The sequence below is a fragment of the Mizuhopecten yessoensis genome, unplaced genomic scaffold (assembly GCF_002113885.1).
Source record: "Mizuhopecten yessoensis strain PY_sf001 unplaced genomic scaffold, ASM211388v2 scaffold10453, whole genome shotgun sequence".
Lineage (NCBI taxonomy): Eukaryota > Metazoa > Mollusca > Bivalvia > Pectinida > Pectinidae > Mizuhopecten > Mizuhopecten yessoensis.
The window spans coordinates 53,540-78,561 of record NW_018408554.1 but is presented as its reverse complement, the minus strand read 5'-3'; the positions used below and the strand labels follow the sequence as shown (position 1 = coordinate 78,561).

Sequence of the window (25,022 nt, the reverse complement as noted above, 5' to 3'; positions counted from 1 at the left end):
GTGTAAGAACCCTCTATGTCCCATTATCAGCAATACTAATTCTACATTTCGGATGTGTAAGAACCCTCTATGTCCCATTATCAGCAATAACAATTCTACCTTTCGGATGTGTAAGCACCCTCTATGTCCCATCAATGTCCCATTGTCAGAAATGCTCACTCTTGATCATTATACCTTTCAGATGTGAAAGCGCCCTCTATGTTCAATTGTCAGCCATGATCATTCTACCTTTTGAATGTGTAATAACCCTCTATGTCCCATGGTCAGCAATGATCACTATCCCTTTCGGATGTGTTAGGCCCTCTATGTCCCATCAATCTCCCATTGTCCGCAATGATCACTTTACCTCTCGGATGTTTAAGCACCCTCTATGTTAAATTGTCAGCAATTATCACTCTACCTTTCGTATGTGTTAGACCCTCAATGTCCAATTGTCAGCCATGATCATTCTACCTTTTGAATGTGTAATAACCCTCTATGTCCCAATGTCAGCAATGATCTCTTTACCTCTCGGATGTTTAAGCACCCTCTATGTTAAATTGTCAGCAATTATCACTCTACCTTTCGTATGTGTTAGACCCTCTATGTCCCAATGTAAGCAATGATCACTCTTCCATTCGGATGTGTAAGCATCCTCTATGTCCCATTATCAGCAATACTAATTCTTCATTTCGGATGTGTAAGCATCCTCTATGTCCCATTATCAGCAATAACAATTCTACCTTTCGTATGTGTAAGCACCCTCTATGGCCCATTATCAGCAATAACAATTCTACCTTTCTGATGTGTAAGCACCCTCTATGGCCCATTATCAGCAATACTAATTCTTCATTTCGGATGTGTAAGAACCCTCTATGTCCCGTTATCAGCAATAACAATTCTACCTTTCGGATGTATTAGTCCCTCAATGTCCCATTGTCAGAAATGATCACTCTACCTTTCGAATGTGTTAGACCCTCAATTTACCACTGTAAGCAATGATCACTTTACCTCTCGGATGTGTAAGCATTCTCTATGTCCCAATGTCAGCATTGATCACTCTACTTTTCGGATGTGTTAGGCCCTCTATGTCCCATGGTCAGCAATGATCACTCTACCTTTCGGATGTGTTAGACCCTCAATATACCATTGTCAGCAATGATCACTTTACCTATCGGATATGGAAGAACCCTCTATGTCCCATTGTCAGCAATGATCACTCTACCTTTCGGATGTGTTAGACCCTCAATGTACCACTGTAAGCAATGATCACTTTACCTCTCGGATGTGTAAGCACCATCTATGTCTCATTGTCAGCCATGATCATTCTACCATTCAGATGTGTAAGCACCCTCTATGTCCCATTGTAAGCAATGATCACTCTACCTTTCGAATGTGTAAGCACCATCTATGTCTCATTGTAAGCAATGATTAATCTACCTTTCGAATGTGTAAGAACCTTCTATGTCCAATAGTAAGCAATGATCGCATTATCTTTCGAATGTATACTCATCCTATTGTCAGCGATAATCACTCTGCCATTCGGATGTGTAAGCACCCTCTATGTCCCAATGTAAGCAATGATTACTCTACCTTTCGGATGTGTAAGAACCCTCTATGTCCCATTATCAGCAATGATAATTCTACCTTTCGAATGTGTAAGCATCCTCAATGTCCCATTGTCAGAATTGATCACTCTACCTTTCGAATGTGAAAGCACTTTCCATGTCCCATTGTCAGAAATGCTCACTCTACCTTTCGGATGTGTTAGCACCCTCTATGTCCCATTGTCAGCAATGATCACTCTTCCATTCGGATGTGTAAGCACCCCCTTTTGTTATATTGTCAGCAATGATCACTCTACCTTTCGGATATCCAGTACATTCATCATTGTTCCACAGATGACTCCCGCGGAGGTTATGATTATCAACATAATGAACCAATGCTGGTAATTGTACTGTGCATTTTCCACGTCAATCCTAAGTATATCAACAAAATAACGTAAAAAAATATATAAAAATGCAATTCATATGTTGTTCAAACGATCATTTCAAAATCTTTTCGCTGTCTTTTTCTTCCAAATAAGAACAGCCATTTTAGTCTGATTTTTTTTTTCACATTGTAGTTCGCTCAAAATACATCAAAGGTCTCGCACTATAGAAGAGTATTTTTGTTCATATGTTGTCTCGATATACTGAATGAGACACTCAGAAAACAATTTTAATGATACTCACACGTTATGTCTCTTCAGTATATGTCCAGATGCAACAAATGACAGCGCGATACTTGCAGTCCTCAATAAGAACATCAACCCCGAAAGGGTCCCTACATTTGAAGCAGGACACAGGACCACGATGAGCTGCCACATCATAATCTACAAATACCATTTATCAATCCAAATTGTCTGTAATATGGGTAATGTTTCGATCAAAGTTACCCAGTCATACGATTAAATGCATCAACAGAAACGAGAGAATATCACAATATCGCAGTGCAAAGGTAAAAGGAAAATCAGATGAAGATGTCGGGAAGATAATAGTATCTTCTGTTTCATTGAGGGTAAACGCCATATAAAATAGGTCACATTCAAGTATTGTCATTTCTCAAAGAGACAACCGTAGAAGTTACAACAAAACCACAGTTCCACTATTGGTCAAAATGAAAAGTCGATTGTACATTGTATATCGCACACGTAAAAAAAGCCTTACACAAGGTGATAATGATGGCGGACATCAAAGCTAGCAATATCTTGTTCCTTCAACCTGCTTCTCTAAACCCTGTCTGGTGTAAGGTTTTATGTGAGCATTCAACATCTATCAATACTAGATACTAGTGTGATGCTATATACTCTTCTAATTAATGGAATGTGGAGTTTAAAGAATTCAAAAGATCTGAACGGCAGAACATTTGACGCTATGCATCATAAAGAAATAGAACGAAAGAGGACGCTTATTGAGTTAAAGTTGATTTAGATAAAAAGAACACTGGGAAGCCATGTACATGTAAGTACATGTAATTTTGATCAGTAGTGAACATCCTCTCCTCAAAAAGTGCTACTTCTGTCAAAACATTTCACTTTTTGACATTTTATTTTACCATATCTCATATTAAGCTAAATCATTCTTTTGCTTATTATTTGAGGTCTTTTCCCCAAGAAGGACGAAGACTATATAAAAATAGTGTTGTACATTATTTTGGGGGGTATTTTATGGAAGGCACATCAAAGACCGAAATGAAACATACTTAGGATGGAAAAAGGAGAGTATTGAGTTCATGGTTGACAAAATCTTCCTCACAATAGTTTTACTTTACATTTTAGTTTTCAGATAATATATTTTGATACATTCAATAAAGCGTCCGCACTATACAGACCAATCTCTGACTATAATTAGGATATATGCATGATGTTTTCCTGGGACAGATATAACCGCATACTAAATTGTATGTATCCTGTTGAGTTGTGTTTAACCATTCAATTCAATTTAACTTTATTTCATTTGCATCCAAACAACGTTACATTATAAGGATCGAACAACAAGGACAGTTTTGGATAACTATATAGCCCATTTATAGATATATGTGAGGTATGTGTCATGTCATAGCGGAGTTTTGTTGTCAGCACTTCAAAACTTTAAGTTTTCATATAGTAGGGCGCTCTGGCCCCTCACCAGACATCTATCTGTCAAAATGTCTAAAGTCTGGTGTCAGAGCCAGAGGAAACCTGGGCTAAAGCTAAGTCTGTATCACTACTTGTATTTCTCTTATTTTTATCGCATCATCAGTAATACTATAGTATGTTGAAGGTTTTGCTTCTTATCTCCATTTCATTTTGGTTTGTTAAAGCACTATTCCGTCTTTGCGTATTGCAGAGTTATCTTCTCTTGGGAGCAGGTATTGATTGTTACGTCATTGGTTTGTGTGAGAAAATTACGTCGTTTTCTCAAAAATTGATGACGTTACTCTCACAAACAAGTATCATAAAACACAATTTGGCTACTCAAATTGTGAAAAAGTTTTTCCTGTTTGGTGGATCTTAAAAATTGTCTTTATTTGTTAACTTCAAAGATTGTAATAAATTCCATAATTGTTTCGGATCACTATTAGGAATATCGTTCATTTTGTTCAGTAAAGTAGTCTTGTATGTTTTCGTTTTTAGTGTCTTCATTTTATTTAATAGTTTGGAAAATTAAAGAAATTTCAACTGCAGCTGGAAATCCTATTTTGATTCTTTTAACCGTTTTACGAAGTTCAAGACATTCTTTATCAGTACAAGGTGATTAGGTTTAGGTTTACCTTTTTTTTTTATTCTCCAAGAAACATACATTTGTTTTTTTTCTTTCATACATTTGTTTGTAGTTGATACTGCCGTTGTTGCAAGTTCTATACATTCTCTATTTAAATTTAGCTAGTTTATGACTGCTAATTTCCTCCTTCATGCTGAATTTTTACACTTCGTTTTTAAGCTCCACGAAGTCATCTTCGTAGTAAGGAGATGAAACAGTTTAAGCCGCATTCTTTTGTTAGAGTTTGAACCAGATTTTATGTAGGATATTCCTTTTGAAAGATTATTCATTATATATAAAATGATTCTGCCACTGTTTCCCTTGGATTTTCGTTTCTTCTGCCCTTTTTTTGATACTGTTTTAAAGCCTTCAAATTTGGTATTTAAAGATTCACATGTCCAAGTTTCGATACGTATATGTATGTCAGGCTTAATCTCAGATACATTGAGATCATCTTTATGTTTCTCTCCGAAGCCATTTATGTTCCAGCATGGCAATACAATAGAATTGTTCATGTCACTAATATAAGTATTCTGCAAATAGGAAATAGTAAGGTAAAAGTCATATGACGTTAAATAAACATAAAGTTGATGTTATAGTACTATCATAGCCAGCTCTAGATCCAATAGGGAGTGACGCGGAAGACAATACTTATATATTTTATATATACTGCAAAATGCTCTGCAGTAGGAGGCGAGGCTTCGACAAGACAGGCAGCAACACAACCTTCATTCCAGTAACCCACCAACGTCAACTTACAGAAACTATGACAGTGCTTATCCCGTCAGCCAAGATTAGAACACTAACATTGATAGCTGGACAGAATCCAAGGAGGGCATACACAGGCACCATCCACGCTATGAAAACTATGGTCACTATCCCGTCACAGTCGACCCTCTTCTGCAATCAAATACGTATGCGTTAGCAACGCTGGTTAAATATTACATAAAAGAAGTTAAAAAATCGAAATCAAATTTGAAGTATTACTGTACATGTATAAATAAAATAAAACACTTCCATGCTTACACATTATCTAGATCATTGGATTACCATGAAAACGACAGAATACAAATAGAAAAAGAGATGAGAACTTCCCATTACTGGGTAACACTACTGTTGAGGTGTAAAACGTCTTGTTTCGTTTTGTGTAAGGCCTCAGTCACACATTTAGGGTTTTTACTGCCGTCCTTGATGGGACCACTCCCGATTAAGATTTTTCAAAAGTGTGATCAAGATCCTGTGTTTCGTGGCGGGAAATTCACAAATTTGTGAAAAAATTTATTTAATCACGACAACAATCAGATATTGTTCTCGAAGCGTCCCGATTCCGCCGTTTCCAGACGAATTCGTCCCGATTCTCCCGTTCTCAATCAGAATCTGATCCGATTTGTATCTTCCGCATGGTAAACAACAATCTGTCCCGCAAGCGTCCCGATTCTCCCGAACGCGATCCGACAGAGACCAGACAGTGACCGGACAGTGACCGGACAGTGAACCGACGCATTCGGTAAGATCTGGACGCAATCTGGACTTAATCGGCAAGAAACTGCGATGAAAAATGTCTCCAAATCTTGCCTGTTCATCACGACAGCGTCCCGATCCACAGGACACCGTCAAGACACCGTCCAGACAACACAGGATATTGTTACGATTTTGATCCGATACAGCAGAATCCGGCACGACATAGTCACGATTGTAGTCCGACTAGACAAAATCGGCTGAGTTTTCCGAATGTCAAACGGGAGCCATAATCGCACTGTGTGAACGCCGCTTTACAACGTACATAATCTGATTTTACATTAACGGTTGTTTTATTTAAAGAAGACCCGGGAATCAATAGTTAGTGAATGGAATAATTGTTCAATCACTGTAAATAGCTCATGTACTTGAATATCACATTGAGTCAATATGGATATGCATAGCTTTGGAACCATTTCAGGACAGCTATTAACTCATTCACCCCTGAAGACACATTTGGACTTTTCCAATTCAAAGGTTGTAATAGTTCATTATGCAATTTCAGGGGTGAATGAGTTAAATGGAAACCAAAAACACAATTATAATTGGAAAGTCTAATTGTATATGCACCGATATGCATGCACCAAATTTGTTATTGCACAAATCCCAAGTCTTGCCATACCAAAGTTGGTTGACATCAAACTTTGCAGGGGAGTTATTGCATGGAAACCAATTAATGTAGAATTATGTAGCCACGCGCATCATGCGTAAAATATGGACGCAACACATTGGCGATCGAAATTATCATGAGACATGTTTTTATGTATGTGTATACCGAATTTGGCTGAGAACGATTTTTTGAAGGACAGTTTTGCACGGAAACAAAACAACAAATAAGATTTCGTTGTCGATCGAACTTAGCCCGAAATTTGCCATTATTTATGTGTATACCGTATGCGTTAGGAAATAAACGCTGTTCAGGAAACTATAACATGGAAACAAACTATCAAATCAGAATTTAATGGCTTCATTAATTATGCGTTAATATCCATCACATTTGCAATCAAACTTGAGACATGTCATTGCTTATGCGCATGACTTTGGTGGAAATCGGACTATTTATAGGGCAGTTATCACACGGAACAAAATAATCCATCATAATTAAGTATCTTCATTTTATATGGATGGATATACACACGCATCCCACTGGAAATCGAGCTTAAGCTGAGCTTGGAAACCAAGCGTGGCAGACGGTTTTACGAAGCGTTAATGTCATCACACAAAACAACAGCTGCATGAAAACAGACGACACTTAATTTAAAAGAACGTTTTCGTGAACTCACGAAGATATCAGCGGCAAAATTAATTAAGTTGATAAAATTGTCTGCATTACACATAGCGCTTGTCATGATATGCTTTGTTAAATCCAGATAATTGTGTTGGTCTGCTACGATCCAAGACAGAGCGAATATGTCCTAAATAAAAGCATGCACTGCAGTACATAGCTAATCAGATAAGGAACAAGTTCAAACCCGGAAAGGTGAGGTGCCCACGTCAAGTTTGTATCAACGCTTGGGTCTGGAATCCTAGAAGTATTTACGTCATATTTACAGCTTACAGTATAGAAAAGCAGTCACTATCACGGGTCATAACTCTACAATTGTGATACTTACCAGTATTAGACTTACGAGAGGACTCAGAAAGAACATAATTGGAGATAAACCGGTTAGGTAGCTTGCCTCATTCATCGTATAACCATGACGTAACTGTAAATAATCTCTACAATGATAAAGCGAGTCGTATATCAATTAGACAGCCTTTCTGAAGCTTCTTTCAATATTGATGTCTTACATTAGCAATTTGAATTTAAAGATATGTCATTTTGGTTATAAATTGCGGTAATTCCACTCATGTAATTTAAAATCTTTTGTATAGGATACTTCACTGATTAACGTTAAAGTACATAACAGCATCAACAAGGAACCTGTACACACTTGATAGTGTAGAATACTGAGGTGATGCAAACATTGCCTATGACGTAATCATTAATCATTGATGATGATATCAGTAAGAAGGCATAAGTAAAGTTCAAGTTTCTTACGGCAAATTGGCTTGTTTAGGAATCCAACTCGCAGAATATAACGAAACTGCAAGTATCCACAGCCAGTACGACCCCGGTAGCGCCCGAAAGTCTGCAAGTGTCTGCAAGAACATGTTATCTTTATTTCATACACACTTGTAATTCTACTTCCCATTATTAACCTTCAAAGCAATCCTAGATTTTCATGGCAGTTGTCTTCGATGAAACAAAAACGTTTACTCCTCCAAACCCTGGTTTCATTTTCGTTGTATTTTCCCCAATGTTTCCATTTTTAATTGACCGTTGTTGATATATTGCTCAAGTTTAATATATGTTTTTAAATTTCAAATTGCGGTTATATAAACTCATTTTTTCACCGTTTTTTATAAGAGAAAATAATAATGATAATAATAATTCGAGGTTTTTATATACCGCTTTATCACCGAGCTCGTAAGTCGTCTCAAAGCGGTTCACACATTATTATCCGTGGTTAAAGAGCCTTTGCAACCAGCCAACATCAGCCGGTGCTGCCATTTCGGCGCTCACAGCTTGGATTCAAAATTCTAGCACTGCCCAACCAAGTAATCATTTATAGCTGAGTAGACTGAAACGAGCGGAGTAAAGTATCTTGCTCAAAGATACATGTACATTACAGCGCCGTGCCGTGACTCGAACCTGCAACCCTTCGGTCACGAGCCAGGCGTCCTACCTCTAGACTACCTGCCTCCTAAAACTAAACCGTTGTTTTTCAATTGAAAAAATACAATTGTCCATTTTACCGAGTTTTTCCGGTTATGCATGAAAGACCAAATCTAAATTACAAAAAAAACCAAAAAAAAAACCGCATGGACGGTAAATACTGCTTACCATTATTGTGTTTTTTTGATAATCATCTGCTTCTTGTGGTGTTTGTCGTTGAAGAAGAAACACTAAACCAACTGCACACAAAACCCCAAATCCACAGGATGCTACACCTGTAACGAAGTAGTGTAGGGATGTGTAACTGTACTCAGATCGAACTTCCTGTTTAACATTAAGGAATTATGATTTAAGTACTAGATATCACAAAACGTGTCAATATTACATGCACCACATGTGACACCCGGTAAAATTGCGTCCCATTAATTATCCCTCGTGAGTTAAATGAATTTCAGTTAAATTATACTCGTAGCAAGACCTTCTCCTTTTTTTTCGATTCCGATATCATACTGCACAATATAAAACATTGAGTACTTAATATTTTCCGGTTAATCTAAACCTCATTGTTGAGATACATGCGGTACTTAAACGTGTTACATTCTTTAGGGGAAAATGATATGGTATTTCATTGACTAAACCCAAAGGTAATTAAATAAATAAGACATAACAAAACATAAAAAGATATGTTCGAGGGATAGTCAACATTATAATCAAAATGCACAAACAGAAAAGGGTTATACTATCTGTTTTCGATCTTTTTACCCACTAAAATAGCCGCAAAGCTTGAAGTCATTCGCTCATTAAAACACTGCTTCTTATTATTTATCACATACCTATGTTATCTTATAATAGTAATACAACAATTTTCTGTTGATTTTTTCTGTCGGTTTGTATCACACAAGATGTTGTATCACCATACTACCCGGAACTACTTTTATGGGAATCCCCTAATCATGGCGAACTGAAAAGTTCCCGGTATTTGCAAAAAAATATCAAAGTTTATAAACAATTTGTATCGATCTCTACCAAATACGGAAGGAATGTGATAAAAGCAAGACCACACACTTGTGTTTTTCGAATCAGAAAGCACTCATGTATTGCGCGGACGTATATATTCACTCGTGCGTTTCGCGCACTCGTGAATATAGTCGTCCGCGCTATAAACTCGTGCTTCTGATTCGTTACCAAAACACAAGTGTGTGGTCTTGCATATGTACCATATATTGCTATGGTACATTTATGGAGCATATTCTCATTATAACCATACCTAGCCACAGGGAGGGTGTGAACGCGACGAATCTGGCAATGTAAGGCGTGATGTAAAAGCTTAAGCCCTCTCCGCAATACCCAAATGAAGAGATGGCGAGAGCGCTAAATGTAGCTCCTGGGAAACAATGAGCTACCACTCTGGCCTGCACAACTATGGACAACAAACAGCAAAAATAGTGTAAATGAATATATGATCATACCACTGTATAGTGTGAAAATTACCTAAACACGTGTCAAAGATTGAAATATTTGATGGCACTGGACAAAATAGGTGGCGGGAAACAAGCATGATGGGGAAAAACGGAAACCTTATACAATCAGCAAAACAAACGTCTGAGTGATAAATGGATGTAAAAGCTATGAGTTGACGTTGGTATGATGTAAGCGATGGATAGAATGGGTGTGATGATGGTATTGAGTCGGAATGGTGATGTTAGAGCTATAAGATGGAGTTAAAGCGACGATGTTAGACGTATGGGATTAAGTCGAAGTGAAGATGTTTGAGCAATGAGATTTATGCAGAGTGACGATGTTAGAGGTATAGGAGGGAGCCGGAGTGAAGGGAGTTAAAGTGACAATGTTAGAGGTATGGGATGGAGTCGGAGTGATGATGTTAGAGGTATGGAATGAAAGAGGTTTGGGATGGAGTCGGAGTGATGATATGAGATTTATGCAGAGTGACGATGTTAGAGGTATAGGAGGGAGCCGGAGTGAAGGGAGTTAAAGTGACAATGTTAGAGGTATGGGGTTGAGTCGGAGTGATGATGTTAGAGGCATGGGATGGAGTCGGAGTGCAGATGTTAGAGGTTTGGGATGGAGTCGAAGTGATGATGTTAGAGGTATGGGAGTTAGAGGTATGGGATGGAGTCGTAGTGGGATGGAGTCGGAGTGACGATGTTAGAGGTATGGGATGGAGTCGTAGTGATGATGTAAGAGGTTTGGGATGGAGTCGGAGTGATGATGCTAGAGCTATATGGGATGGAGTCGTAGTGGGATGGAGTCGTTTGGGATGGAGTCGGAGTGATAATGTTAGAGGTATGGGATGGAGTCGGAGTGATGATGTTAGAGGTATGGGATGGAGTCGGAGTGACGATGTTAGAGGTATGGGATGGAGTCAGAGTGAAGGGAGTTAAAGTGACAATGTTAGAGGTATGGGATGGAGTCGGAGTGATGATGTTAGAGGTTTGGGATGGAGTCGGAGTGATGATGTTAGAGCTATAAGATGGAGTCGGAGTGACGATGTTAGAGGTATGGGATGGAGTCAGAGTGAAGGGAGTTAAAGGGACAATGTTAGAGGTATGGGATGGAGTCGGAGTGACGTTGTTAGAGGTATGGGATGGAGTCGGAGTGATGATGTTAGAGTAATGGGATGGAGTCGGAATGAAGATGTTAGAGGAATGGGATGGAGTCGGAGTGATGATGTTAGAGTAATGGGATGGAGTCGGAATGAAGATGTTAGAGGAATGGGATGGAGTCGGAGTGATGATGTTAGAGAAATGGGATGGAGTCGGAATGAAGATGTTAGAGGTATGTGATGGAGTCGGAGTGACGTTGTTAGAGGTATGGGATGGAGTCGTAGTGATGATGTTAGATGTATGATATGGAGTCGGTGTGATGATGTTAGAGCTATCAGATGGAGGCGGAGTGACGATGTTAGAGGTATGGGATGGAGTCAGAGTGAAGGGAGTTAAAGGGACAATGTTAGAGGTATGGGATGGAGTCGGAGGGATAATGTTAGAGTAATGGGATGGAGTCGGAATGAAGATGTTAGAGGTATGGGATGGAGACGGAGTGACGATGTTAGAGGTATGGGATGGAGTCAGAGTGAAGGGAGTTAAAGTGACAATGTTAGAGGTATGGGATGGAGTCGGAGTCATGATGTTAGAGGTTTGGGATGGAGTCGGAGTGATAATGTTAGAGGTATGGGATGGAGTCGGAGTGACGTTGTTAGAGGTATGGGATGGAGTCGTAGTGATGATGTTAGAGGTATGATATGGAGTCGGTGTGATGATGTTAGAGCTATCAGATGGAGTCGGAGTGACGATGTTAGAGGTATGGGATTGAGTCGGAGTGACGATGTTAGAGGTATAAGATGTGGTCGGAGTGACGATGTTAGAGGTATGGGATGGAGTCGGAGTGATGATGTTAGAGCTATAAGATGGAGTCGGAGTGACGATGTTAGATGTATGGGATGGAGTCGGAGTGATGATGTTAGAGCTATAAGTTGGAGTCGGAGTGACGATGTTAGAGGTATAAGATGGAGTCGGAGTGATGATGTTAGAGGTATGGGATGGAGTCGGAGTGACGATGTTAGAGGTATTGGAGCGAGTCGGAGTGACGATGTTAGATGTATGGGATGGAGTCGAAGTGATGATGTTGGGGTATAAGATGGAGTGGGAGTAATGATGTTAGAGCAATAAGATGGAGTCGGAGTGATGATGTTGGAGGTATAAGATGGATACGGAGTGATGATGTTAGGTGTATGGGATGGAGTCGGAGTGACGATGTTAGAGGTATGGGATGGAGTCGGAGTGATGATGTTAGAGGTATGGGATGAAGTCGAAATAATGATGTTAGTGGTATGGGATAAAGTCGGAATAATGATGTTAGTGGTATGATATGGAGTCGGAGTGATGATGTTAGAGGTATGGGATGGAGTCGGAGTGATGATGTTAGAGGTATGGAATGAAGTCGGAATAATGATGTTAGAGGTATGGTATGGAGTCGGAGTGACGATGTAAGAGCTATAAAATGGAGTCGGAGTGATGATGTTAGAGGTATGGGATGGAGTCGGAGTGAAGATGTTAGAGGTATGGGATGGAGTCAATGATGATGATGTTAGAGGTATGGGATGGAGTCGGACTGATGATGTTAGAGGTATGGGATGGAGTCGGAGTGAAGATGTTAGAGGTTTGGGATGGAGTCGGAGTGATGATGTTAGAGGTATGGGATGGAGTCTTAGTGAGGATGTTAGAGGTATGGGATGGAGTCGGAGTGATGATGTTAGAGGTATGGGATGGAGTTGGAGTGATGATGTTAGAGCTTTGTGATTGATTCGGAGTGCCGATGTCAGCTAGAGGTTGAAGTTTAAGTCATAACGGAGAGTAGGAATTTAAGAGTATTGGCTTCGCATGGGGAATCAAAGGGAGACAAACGACAGAAAAAATAGCAATACAGCGGCTACCAAATACAGCAGAGACGGTATTTAGCTGACTGTGCCGAAAAAACGGCAATCATAGCTTGTGACCATCTGTAATAGAAAAGTGATTTAAACAAAAGTGTCGGTTCGTCACATTGACAACGATTTAGGTAAGGTGCCGAATTTCAGTTGGAGGCAGTGTTGGCTTATAACGCCAGCAGAGTCATCGATAGACATTATTATGTTGTTTGTTGAAAGAAACATAGCTCTATTGGAGTTAAAAAGTATTGTATTAAAAATAAATATTGGCGATTAAATGATATGAAACGGGTCATCGTCATATATCGTGATATGGAATGATCGATAGTCGTACTGGCAACATTAACTGAAGCTGTACGTAAAACGTTGATGCTTACACAGTAGACAAAACAGGAAATAAACACATTTAAAAAAATCAAGACTGGGGAAATAAAGCATTTTCGGAAAAAACAGGAAATACAATTATACATAATTACTGGTAGATTTATGATAACTATAACAGTGATACAATTATAGACAATGGCTGATGACCATGGAAAGTGCTTCACGAGAAATAATGATATGAGGCGGGTACAGTTCACGCAGTAGATATAGCTATAGGTGAGATACAATGATAAAATGTCTGGTGATCATATGGTAAATATAACATTATATACATGTACAATGAAGAAAAAATGGCTGAATGTCACGCGGCTGAAACTAGAACATAAAAAACCCAATGAAATAGCTGGTAGTCACTTATCCTTAATACATACAACGTAGAGGCCCATCTCCAACAGTCAGACAGGCGAACCCCACCACCATCAGTACGTAACTTGGAGTTGTCGCAGGATGCGTCATGGTCCCGACGGTGAAGAGGACTGACCCAAGCAAGCACATAATGCTAAACAGAATCGCAGAACCTAGAACAGACAATATATATGCTACTGTAATCTGTTTCATCAGTATTTACATGAACGTGGTCATAAAGGCACGTGTTCTTACAATGCCGTTCTTTCCCATCATAAGGCGGGGATTGCAATTATCCGAAGTTTTATGGGGATAAAATGTATTTGTGTGTGATGAAATCCGGCTTTATAATGTTGCTTATTCTACTTTTGACAAATACAATGTCATTGTATTTAAATTTATGAAATATGCTCAGCAGGTTCAACTACACATGGGCACATCAGATCAGAATGTATGGACTGATACGATGTACACTACAAGCGCTTGTCTTGTACTTACGACTATTTCCAAGTCTATCAATGAGGAATCCGAAAGGCAGACAAATGACGACTGAACTGTTAACAAAAAACGTCGAAAGTGTGTACATTTTTACGATTATTTACCTACATGCCTTTCATACCTATGTTTCGTCTGATCTGCACCCAGTGTCATCATGTCTGCGTCGACTGATGAAGTTGACCAAGCCTCCTAAAAGATGCTGTAGTCACCCTGAATTCCAACCGCCTGATAAGTCATACGTATTCAAAGACCTCAATTAAAAATCAAAACTAATATATGAAATTTCAATATACTGAATTGTACATTGGTTATTCAAAAAATCACAGCCACGTTAACTAGTCGGGAAAAAGGCATTCAGGCTGATATCGTCATAAAAATAGTTCACTGGAGTTATAACATGTCAATCTCTTTTGCGACCCATACGAGTGCTAAAAAATGACATTTAGTTTAAAGTTTATTTATACGCCTACGTCAGGCGGAGCTTTAGTTCTCTTCTACAAGCTGTTGAGAGAAATTCCGACCTAAAATCAAGATTGATGTTGACATGCGAAACCACTAAAATCATAGTAAAATCCCTTGTAAAATTATGTTTTCAGTACGGTCGCAAAAGAAATTGACAAGTCCGGTGGGCTATTTTTACAAAGACATTAACCTAAATGCTTTATTATAACTACGTTAGCCAGGTTATGTATCTTTTTAATAGCTAATATATAAGTTCAATATATTTAAATTACATAATTATATAAGTTCCTATGTTAAATAAGGGTCTTTGAATATGATTTATCAGGGGGTTGAAATTTAAGGTGACTATAACATCTATTAGGGTCTCGGTGAACGAGAGTGCGAGTCGCCCGAGTATTTTTACTCACGCTATCCTGTGTCTCTGCTCGTGCATACGTCACCACCTTTCTTAACTCTGTAAAATGCTATTGATCAAAACGGATCTATCAATTATCTCTGCAGGTCCCTGATAGTCTCTATTATATAATGTGTAATTTAATGAAAGAGTAGTATCGTTGCGGTACTGCAATAGTTAAACAAGTATATGTACATGTACATATAATTCGTATAACTCGCATTGAAAACGAAAGTAAGATTGTCTTTGATATCCAACCTATCTCAGAGTAAGTTTTATGCGTTCAAAAGTCTATGCATAAAAAAGGAAAGACACAGAAAGTTTACATAAATGTAACTTTTCAAATTGATTTTAATTACAAAGAATCGAAGAGATATCTGTTAATGGCCTATGGGTAATGTGTTTAATTACGCATACAATATATATCATTAAACAATCAAAGCAATTAAACGTTATGTAATGTAAATGCTACGTTAGTATTCAGTTCATCTTATCTCTTCAGGATGAGACACTACAAAATTATCGACGTTTTTGAAAACACAGTAACTTCTGTATCACGAGAGTATACAATACATTTGTATTCAGAAATTATCTCTCTTTTCAAGCATTTTGGGAAATATTTGTGGGTGCGTGTCACAGAGCAATGACCATTTGTAAGGTCATCAAATACGTACGTCCATCTGGCAATGGAGAATAATATGTTATACCGGACCTCTCCCAGACCGAGACACACGTTACAGTTGGCCTGGTCCTCCGTGTGGTTTGATACATTGTAAGAATACTGTAAACAGAAAATACTTACAACAGATTTAATAAAACAAAGTGTTTAACAGATAACCCCTTATCGGAAACTTTCGTCAAATTGGATTTTATAGTACAATATAAAATTGGTCTTTGTGTCAGCGGGTTGGTTTATGATGCGCATCTATGCAAAAACAACGTAGAAGAGGGTGTCATGGTAAGAGCAGGGAGTCTGCTCTACCTAACAACTGGAACACCTCTCACTAGATAATATTGTACAATTTAATTAATTACATGTACTTGCTTAATCTGGTAGGCCAGGGAGTAAATCACTCAGGAATACCCCCCCGCCCCCCCCCCGCAAGATATTTACATACAGAACACTACATGTTTCATCCATACATTTACAAGCAGTAAATACTAGTTATTAGGAATAGATCTACACAAGCTAGAACAGTCATTGTTGTTGATAATAAGGTGTTTTGCGGTGGTGGTTTTTTCAATGTTAAATGGCATTCACAAATAGTTCTTTGAATCATTTAAATTTTGATTTTAGAGCAAATTACACGAGATTTGTTCTATTAGGAATGAAAGATAATAGATGATTCATTTCCTGTAAAATCTACGGTTTTGAAAAAAATCCTAAATTCCTAAAAAAGATATATGAAACCTCGATAAAAAAATCCCCGTTTTAAAGTTATAGTTTTATTTCAATCAATATCTCATATTAATCGCACCAGAACAAATTCCAGAAGACGTTTGCAAGAAAATTTTACATTTCTTAAAAATTTGTAAGAAGAAAAGCCATTCTCATTTCTCGTATTGCATCCCTATGCCAATGACACTGAAAATTGCAATTTAACGACACAATAGACTATTTGATGGTGTAATAGCTAGAATTTCTTTATGTAAAATACGAGTTACATTCTTTTGTGGGCTTCTGCCATCGATTTGCACTCTTAGCTTAGCTTCCAACTGGCCTCTCTATACATACCAAAGACAACACGACTCGTTTAAGCCGTGTAGTATATGATAGAGATAATGAATTTTCTAATTCAGTGAAACCCAAGGCTTGGCGAGGGTTTTGTACCGATTTGAAAGTCTTTAAAACCACTGAGTAATATCAAATAATTAAACCTTCGGATATTTCTATGATTTGCTTACTTGTCAACAAGAATAAAATTAACTGACGATTTCATTGTACGACATTTGATTTTTCTGTTTTCGGAAGCACTGAAAGGTGTGAGTGAGTGGACGATCGGTCTATACTGACCACCAGGTTGTGTCTGACCAGCAGACTGATATTTGTCAAAAACTGCTATAAATGGTTGACACATTACTTAAGTATGACATAAAAATGACACATTATAATGTATGTTTACTATTAAAATGGTTAATGAAAGTTTACCATTAAACATGGTTAATGTATGTTTACCATTAAAATGGTTAATGTATGTTTACTTTTAAACATGGTTAATGCAAGTTTACCATTAAACATGGTTAATGTATGTTTACCATTAAAATGGTTAATATTTGTCTACTTTTAAACATGGTTAATGTATGTTAACCATTTAACCATGTTTAATGTATGTTTACCATTTAACATGGTTAATGTATGCTTACCATTACACATGGTAAATGTATATTAACTATTTAACCATGTTTAATGTATGTTTACCATTTAACATGGTTAATGTATGTTTACCATTAAACATGGTTAATGTATGTTTACCATTAAACATGGTTAATGTTTGTCTACTTTTAAACATGGTTAATGTTTGTCTACTTTTAAACATGGTTAATGTTTGTCTACTTTTAAACATGGTTAATGAAAGTTTACTATTAAACATGGTTAATGTATGTTTACTATTAAACATAGTAAATGAAAGTTTACCATTAAACATGGTTAATGTATGTTCACTATTAAACAAAGTAAACGAAAGTTTATCATTTAACATGGTTAATGTATGTTTACCATTAAACATAGTTAATGTATGTTCACAATTAAACATGGTTAATGTTTGTCTACTTTTAAACATGGTTAATGAAAGTTTACTTTTAATCATGGTAAATGTATGTTTACCATTAAAATGGTTAATGTTTGTCTACTTTAAACATGTTTAATACAATTTTACCATTTAACATGGTAAATGTATGTTTACTTTTAAACATGGTTAATGAAAGTTTACCATTAAACATGGTTAATGTATGTTAACTATCAAACATGGTTAATGGATGTTTACCATTAAAATGGTTAATGTTTGTCTACTTTTAAACATGGTTAATGAAAGTTTACCATTAAACATGGTTGCTTTACTATGTAACATGGTTAATGTTTGCTTTACTATGTAACATGGTTAATGTTTGTCTTCTTTTAAACATGGTTAAAGAAAGTTTACCATTAAACATGTTAATGTATGTTAACTATCAAACATGGTTAATGGATGTTTACCATTAAAATGGTTAATGTTTGTCTACCTTTAAACATGGTTAATGAAACTTTACCATTAAACATGGTTGCTTTACTACGTAACATGGTTAATGTTGGCTTTACTATGTAACATAATTAGTGGTTGCTTTACTATGTTACATAATTAATGGTTGCTTTTCTATGTAACATGGTTAATAGTTGCTTTACTATGTAATATGGTTAATGTTTGCTTCACTATGTAACATGTTTATCGGTTGCTTTATTATGTAACATGTTTAATGGTTCCTTTACTATGTAACATGTTTATCGGTTGCTTTACTATGTATCATGTTTAATGGTTGCTTTACAATGTAACATGTTTAATGGTTGCTTTACTATGTAACATGTTTAATGTTTGCTCTACTATGTAACATGGTTAATGGTTGCTTTACTATGTAACATGGTTAATGTTTGCTTTACTATGTAACATGGTTAATGTTTGCTCTACTGTGTAACATGGTTAATGTTTGCTTTACTTTTTAACAATATGAGTGAAAGGCTTGTACAGCTGTATATGACATGCTAGTTGTCAATCCCTTTCTTCTTTAGATATGTGTGAATGTATTTAAATGGAATTTACAGTTTATCTGCAAAATAGTTTTCTGTAATCCTATAGTCAGTTAACATTCTAAACGGCGTGATAACATATCTAAATGAATATGAAGTAAGGATGCATCACTTTATCGGTATAAAAGTCCATGAAAAAAACAATATCGAAAATGAGTTTTACTGCACACTATGAAGTTTCCGTCCATTTAGAACACATCAAAAGTACTATAGGTCAATAGAATTAAAATGGGTATTTATATAATTGTGTAATAGAAATAGGATCATCACTTACTGGTCATCTCGAGTAGCTTGTTATTATAACAGACATCGGTTCATCACCTACTGAGTGGTGTGTTGATGTATAATAGACATTGGTCGTCACTCACAAAGTGTTTTACGGTTATTTTAGATCATATTGGGGAATAAACGATTAATATCAACAGAAAATTATTAATTGTTCAAATCTTTTAGAGTCAAAGGGAGATCTGATCAATTTTTTTCTCAATGCTAGCTTTAGTTTCGATATAATACAATTTTGAAAATGATATCCAAATCTCTTAATTTTTATTTTGGTAATTATTCTTACCTTTCAATTGTAACGATGAACAGCATAAAAAAACTTGTATAGTTAAAATGTCAAAACAGTACATCAAATGAAAACTGTATACATCAAAATATTTCTTTATATTGCAAGACAGTGTCTTGGTCCGTTTTGATATAAGTGTCCCGTTTTGGGTACACTGATGGTAGACATAAGTCAACATTCACTGGGTGATGTGTTGTTTTGTACTAGACAGATGTCGTCACTCGCTGAATGGTGTGTTGTTGTGTATTAGACATATAACGTCACTCACTTAGTGGTGTGTTGTTACGCACTAGACATCGGTCATCACTCACGTAGTGGTGTGTTGTTGTGTACTAGACATATGTTGTCCCTCGCTGAGTGGTGTGTTGTTGTGTACAAGACATAGGTCGTAATTCATTAGGTGGTGTGTTGTTGCATACCAGACATATGTCGTCACTTGCTGAGTGGTGTGTTATTGTGAACAAGACATAGGTCGTCCCTCACTGAGTGATGTGTTGTTTTGAACTCGATATAGGTCGACACTCACTGGGTGGTGTGTTGATGTGTACAAGAGATGTGTCGTCCCTCGCTGAGTGACATGTTGTTGTGTTCTAGACACCGTTCGTCACCCATTGGGTGGTGTGTTGCTGCATGTTGTTGTGTACTAGACATATGTCGTCACTCACGGAGTGGTGTGTTGTTGCATACTAGACATATGTAGTCACTTGCTGATTGGTGTGTTGTTGTGATTAGACAAAGGTCGTCACTCGATCGCTGAGTGATGTGTTGTCGTGTACAAGAGATATGTCGTCACTTGCTGAGTGGTGTGTTGTTGTTTACAAGACATAGGACGTCACTCATTGGGTGACGTGTTGTTGTGTACTAGACGAAGGTTGTCACTCACCGAGTGGTGTATTGCTTTGTACTAGACAGATGTCGTCACTCGATCGCTGAGTGGTGTATCGTTATGTACAAGACATAGGTCGTCCCTCACTGAGTCGTGTTGTGTTGTGTACAAGATATAGGTCGTCACTCACTGAGTGGTGTTTTGTTACGCACTAGACATAGGTCGTCACTTGCTGAGTGGTGTTTTGTTACGCACTAGACATAGGTCGTCACTCAGGGAGTGGTGTGATGTTGTTTACTAGACATAGAACGCCACTCACTGAGTGGTGTGTTGTTGTGTACTAGACATAGGTCGTCGTTCACTGAGTGGTGTGTCGTTATGTACAAGACATAGGTCGTCCCTCGCTGAGTGACAGGTTGTTGTGTACTAGACATAGGTCCTCACTCACTGAGTCGTGTTGTGTTGTGTACAAGATATAGGTCGTTGTTACGCACTAGACATAGGTCGTCACTTGCTGAGTGGTGTTTTGTTACGCACTAGACATAGGTCGTCACTCAGGGAGTGGTGTGATGTTGTGTACTAGACATAGAACGCCACTCACTGAGTGGTGTGTTGTTGTGTACTAGACATAGGTCGTCGTTCACTGAGTGGTGTGTTGTTGTGTACTAGACATACATTGTCACTCACTGAGTGGTATGCTGTTGTATACTAGACATAGGTTGTCACTTTCTGAGTGATGTTTTGTGACGTACATATGTACTAGACATAGGTCGTTGCTCACTGAGTGATGCACCAAACATACTTACATGACTATTCATGATCTCGTTTTGTAGACTGATTGGGATTTGCAGAAAATAATAACCTCCAAATATCAGGAAACTGTTGCAAAATAGCACGCCGTATCGCCAACATGCTAAAAAGGGGAAAAAGGCAAATGAAGCAAATGATTTAAGCATTTATATTTGCCAAAATTTCAGTAAAACATAAGAAAATTACCTTAACATTGATGAAGATGAATCTATTCTCACAATTTTAGAGTCATGTCCACGTGGGCGAGAAAACAATGAAACTAGTTTATGACTGAGATTTGAACTCTAGACGATTGCTGTAACCACTTATCAGCCCTCCTGTGATCGACCCAGTCAATGTTCAGGACTCTCCTCACATATAATTGGTGTTTTTCATTAAATATCAAATGAATTGAGAACACGAGCATCGCGAGAGGAAGTATGATACGCCCGTCAGACCCTCGGAAGGGTATTGATATATTGGAAGCAGGTAGTGACATATGATATAAATGTGTTTACTGCCACTGTTTTGTTGGTGACTGTGACCCTGTCATTGATTTACTGTGTTTATGGCGAAAGCTTTTTTTGTGATTCAGAATTACACTTTTGAAGTAAATGTTGCTATTACTAACACTAGAACCTTGGCTTTGAGGTAGGAGTCTTGAAATGCAATTTGCACCCAGATATTATAATATAATATTCATAATACATTAAATATTGAGGTGAGAAATTCGATTGTAAGATGAATGATAGTCAAACGTGTTTCATTTTATTGAAGACGAATGCTGAAATAACAAGGAGTTGGTGTTGCTGAAACACGAACTCATTAAAGCTATCTTAGAACGTTTGAATATGTGTATAAATTTGGTATGAGCATTTGGAACGCGACAACAAACCTGTTATATATGTTAAACATGTTTGATTTTTGTATTACCATACTAAATTTGAAAAGAATTAAACAAATAATTAAAAAAAATGCTGTTTCGACGGAATGCTCTGATTTGGCAATAAAAAAAAGGGCATTACTCTGCAGAATAGCGTTTAAATGCCACGATTTAAGAACTCATTTAAAGCATTCAGGCAAGGAAACAACCAAGAAGTTTAATAAAAATCGGAGAGCAATTGTTTGAGTTATCGTGTAAACAAGCAAAAGTTAACGGCAAAGATGAAGTACAGTGTTGCTTTGTCAAGTGTAATACGCCAAAACGCGGAAAGTTGAAACTCGACAGAAAAACCCCGTAATATATGTTGAGCATTATTGCTTCCAGCATTACCATACCAAATTTGAAAGGAATTGATTAAAAACAAATTCTTGCATTTACTACAAAATGTCCTTATTTGGCAATGAAAGGAGCATAGCCCCGCAATGAAAAAGGGGCAAAAGTCTGCCGAATAGCATTTAAATATCATATATATTTAAATATATATGAATGAAGGCAGGAAAGCGATGACGAAGAAAAGTTAACAGACGGACGTCCGGACGGACGGACAACGCAGCCCATACCATAATACGACCCGTCGGACGACGGGCTTATAAAAATGATAGAAGACTCGCGTATAAATGACCAACGATTTGATTATATTTGCTAATTTGATTAAATTGAGACGGTGGATCAGAATATCCACATGGGCCTGACACGTATAAAAACAACTATTCAGAAAATTTACATGGGCCTGACACATATAAAGACAGTGGGTCACACTATCTACATGGCCCTGACACATATAAAGACAGTGGGTCACACTATCTACATGGCCCTGACACATATAAAGACAGTGTATCACAATATCTACATGGCCCTGACACATATAAAGACAGTGGGTCACACTATCTACATGGCCCTGACACATAAAGACAGTGGGTCGCACTATCTACATGGCCCTGGCACATATAAAGACAGTGGGTCACACTATCTACATGTCCCTGACACATATAAAGACAGTGGGTCCCACTATCTACATGGCCCTGACACATATAAAGCCAGTGGGTCACACTATCTACGTGGCCCTGACCCATATAAAGACAGTGGGTCACACTATCTAAATGGCCCTGACACATATAAAGACAATGGGTCACACTATCTATGTGGCCCTGACACATATAAAGCCAGTGGGTCACACTATCTACGTGGCCCTGACCCATATAAAGACAGTGGGTCACACTATCTAAATGGCCCTGACACATATAAAGACAATGGGTCACACTATCTATGTGGCCCTGACACATATAAAAACAGTGGGTCACACTATCTACATGGCCATGACACATATAAAGACAGTGGGTCACACTCTCTACATGGCCCTGACACATATAAAGATATTGTGATACACTGTCTTTATATGTGTCAGGGCCACTTAGATAGTGTGACCCACTGTCTTTATATGGGTCAGGGCCACGTAGATAGTGTGACCCACTGGCTTTATATGTGTCAGGGCCATGTAGATCGTGTGACCCACTGTCTTTATTTGTGTCAGGGCCATGTAGATAGTGTGACCCACGAGCGCTGTTAGTATAGTGCCAGGGCCATGTAGATAGTGTGACCCACGAGCACTGTTAGCATATGTGTCAGGGCCATGTAGATAGTGGGACCCACTGTCTTTATATGTGTCAGGGCCCTGACACATATACTAACAGTGCTCGTGGGTCACACTATCTACATGGCCCTGGCACATCTAAAGACAGTGGGTCACAATATCTACATGGCCCTGACACAAATAAAGACAGTGGGTCACACTATCTACATGGCCATGACACATATAAAGACAGTGGGTCACAATATCTACGTGGCCCTGACACATATAAAAACAGTGGGTCACACTATCTACATGGCCCTTGCACATATAAAGACAGTGGGTCACACTATCTACATGGCCCTTGCACTATACTAACAGTGCTCGTGGGTCACATTATCTACATGGCCCTGACACATATAATAACAGTGGGTCACAATATCTACGTGGCCCTGACACAAATAAAGACAGTGTATCACAATATCTACATGGCCGTGACATATATGATAACAGTGGGTCACAATATCTACAAGGCCCTGACACCAAATATAATAAAAGTGGTTCTCACTATTTACGCATAAAACGATCTCGATATACCATGTTTGATAATGAAAAAAAACCTATTATTTAAGGGTATTTCTCAGGGTAGTACTTGTTGTTTCGATGTCTGAATTTATATGTGATATAACATGCAAGCATGTCTCATCATCATCATTCTGATACAAAATAAGTTCAACAAAACAATCTTAAAGACAGTTGGGAATATGACAAATGCAGAAGCCTTACCTATCATTGTCACCTCGATCGGGTCCTTTACACTGTGTATATCTCAGCTCCATACCAATAACAACAGCGATGATATCGACATTTCACAGATGGATGTACACAGTGCTCTACTGTTGTATGGTATTCAACCAGGGCAAACAGTGACATGAAAAAAGCAATTTCAACGTTGGCAACAAATGAAATATAAAACGAACGATGTGTAACAGTGGTGAATTTTGTAGATAAACATCAACAAACACTGTGAGAGTTCTTCACGATTTATTGTGCGTAGTTCCCATTCTTTAGACATAAATGATTAAACCCTGCAATCATATAATAATTACATTTCAGATATATGTATGGGATCTACAACTCATTCATAACGCACATAAACATGTAGCACACTGAATTTACAAGAAGTTATCTTGAAATGTTACATGTAAGATTATAGTTCTATAAGTTATAAAAGTTATATTACATCTAGATTTACATTATATTTACTGATATTTATACACATGTAATATTGAACATATGATGTAAATCTTATCTTAGCTCAGTATTTATTGGTACGGAGGTTACTTAATAAATATACAAAGAGTACAATAAAATACATTCATCAATACATTACTATAAGTTTAAAATAGAAAACTGTACCTATTTGTGGAACAGGGCCATTTGAAGTCGTACGGAATTATCCGAGGTTATTACGTGTACTCGTAATTTCTGTATGACAAAGAAACACGTATATATAAAATAC

General features: G+C 37.6%; 1 protein-coding gene across 1 annotated transcript; it reads right to left on the bottom strand.

Annotated features, from left to right (window-relative positions):
- Positions 1 to 1,843: 1,843 nt before the first annotated feature.
- Positions 1,844 to 24,936, bottom strand: LOC110460691 (the record flags this gene model as incomplete). Its single annotated transcript, XM_021513741.1, has 12 exons — positions 24,920 to 24,936; positions 24,287 to 24,396; positions 21,008 to 21,114; positions 15,704 to 15,810; positions 14,174 to 14,229; positions 13,702 to 13,848; positions 8,668 to 8,774; positions 7,822 to 7,922; positions 7,394 to 7,499; positions 5,022 to 5,162; positions 2,214 to 2,353; positions 1,844 to 1,958 (listed from the first exon to the last, which is right to left on the bottom strand). Coding segments are annotated over exons 2-12 (1,134 nt in total), but the record flags the coding sequence as incomplete, so codon positions are not given.
- Between the last annotated feature and the right edge of the window lie 86 nt (positions 24,937 to 25,022).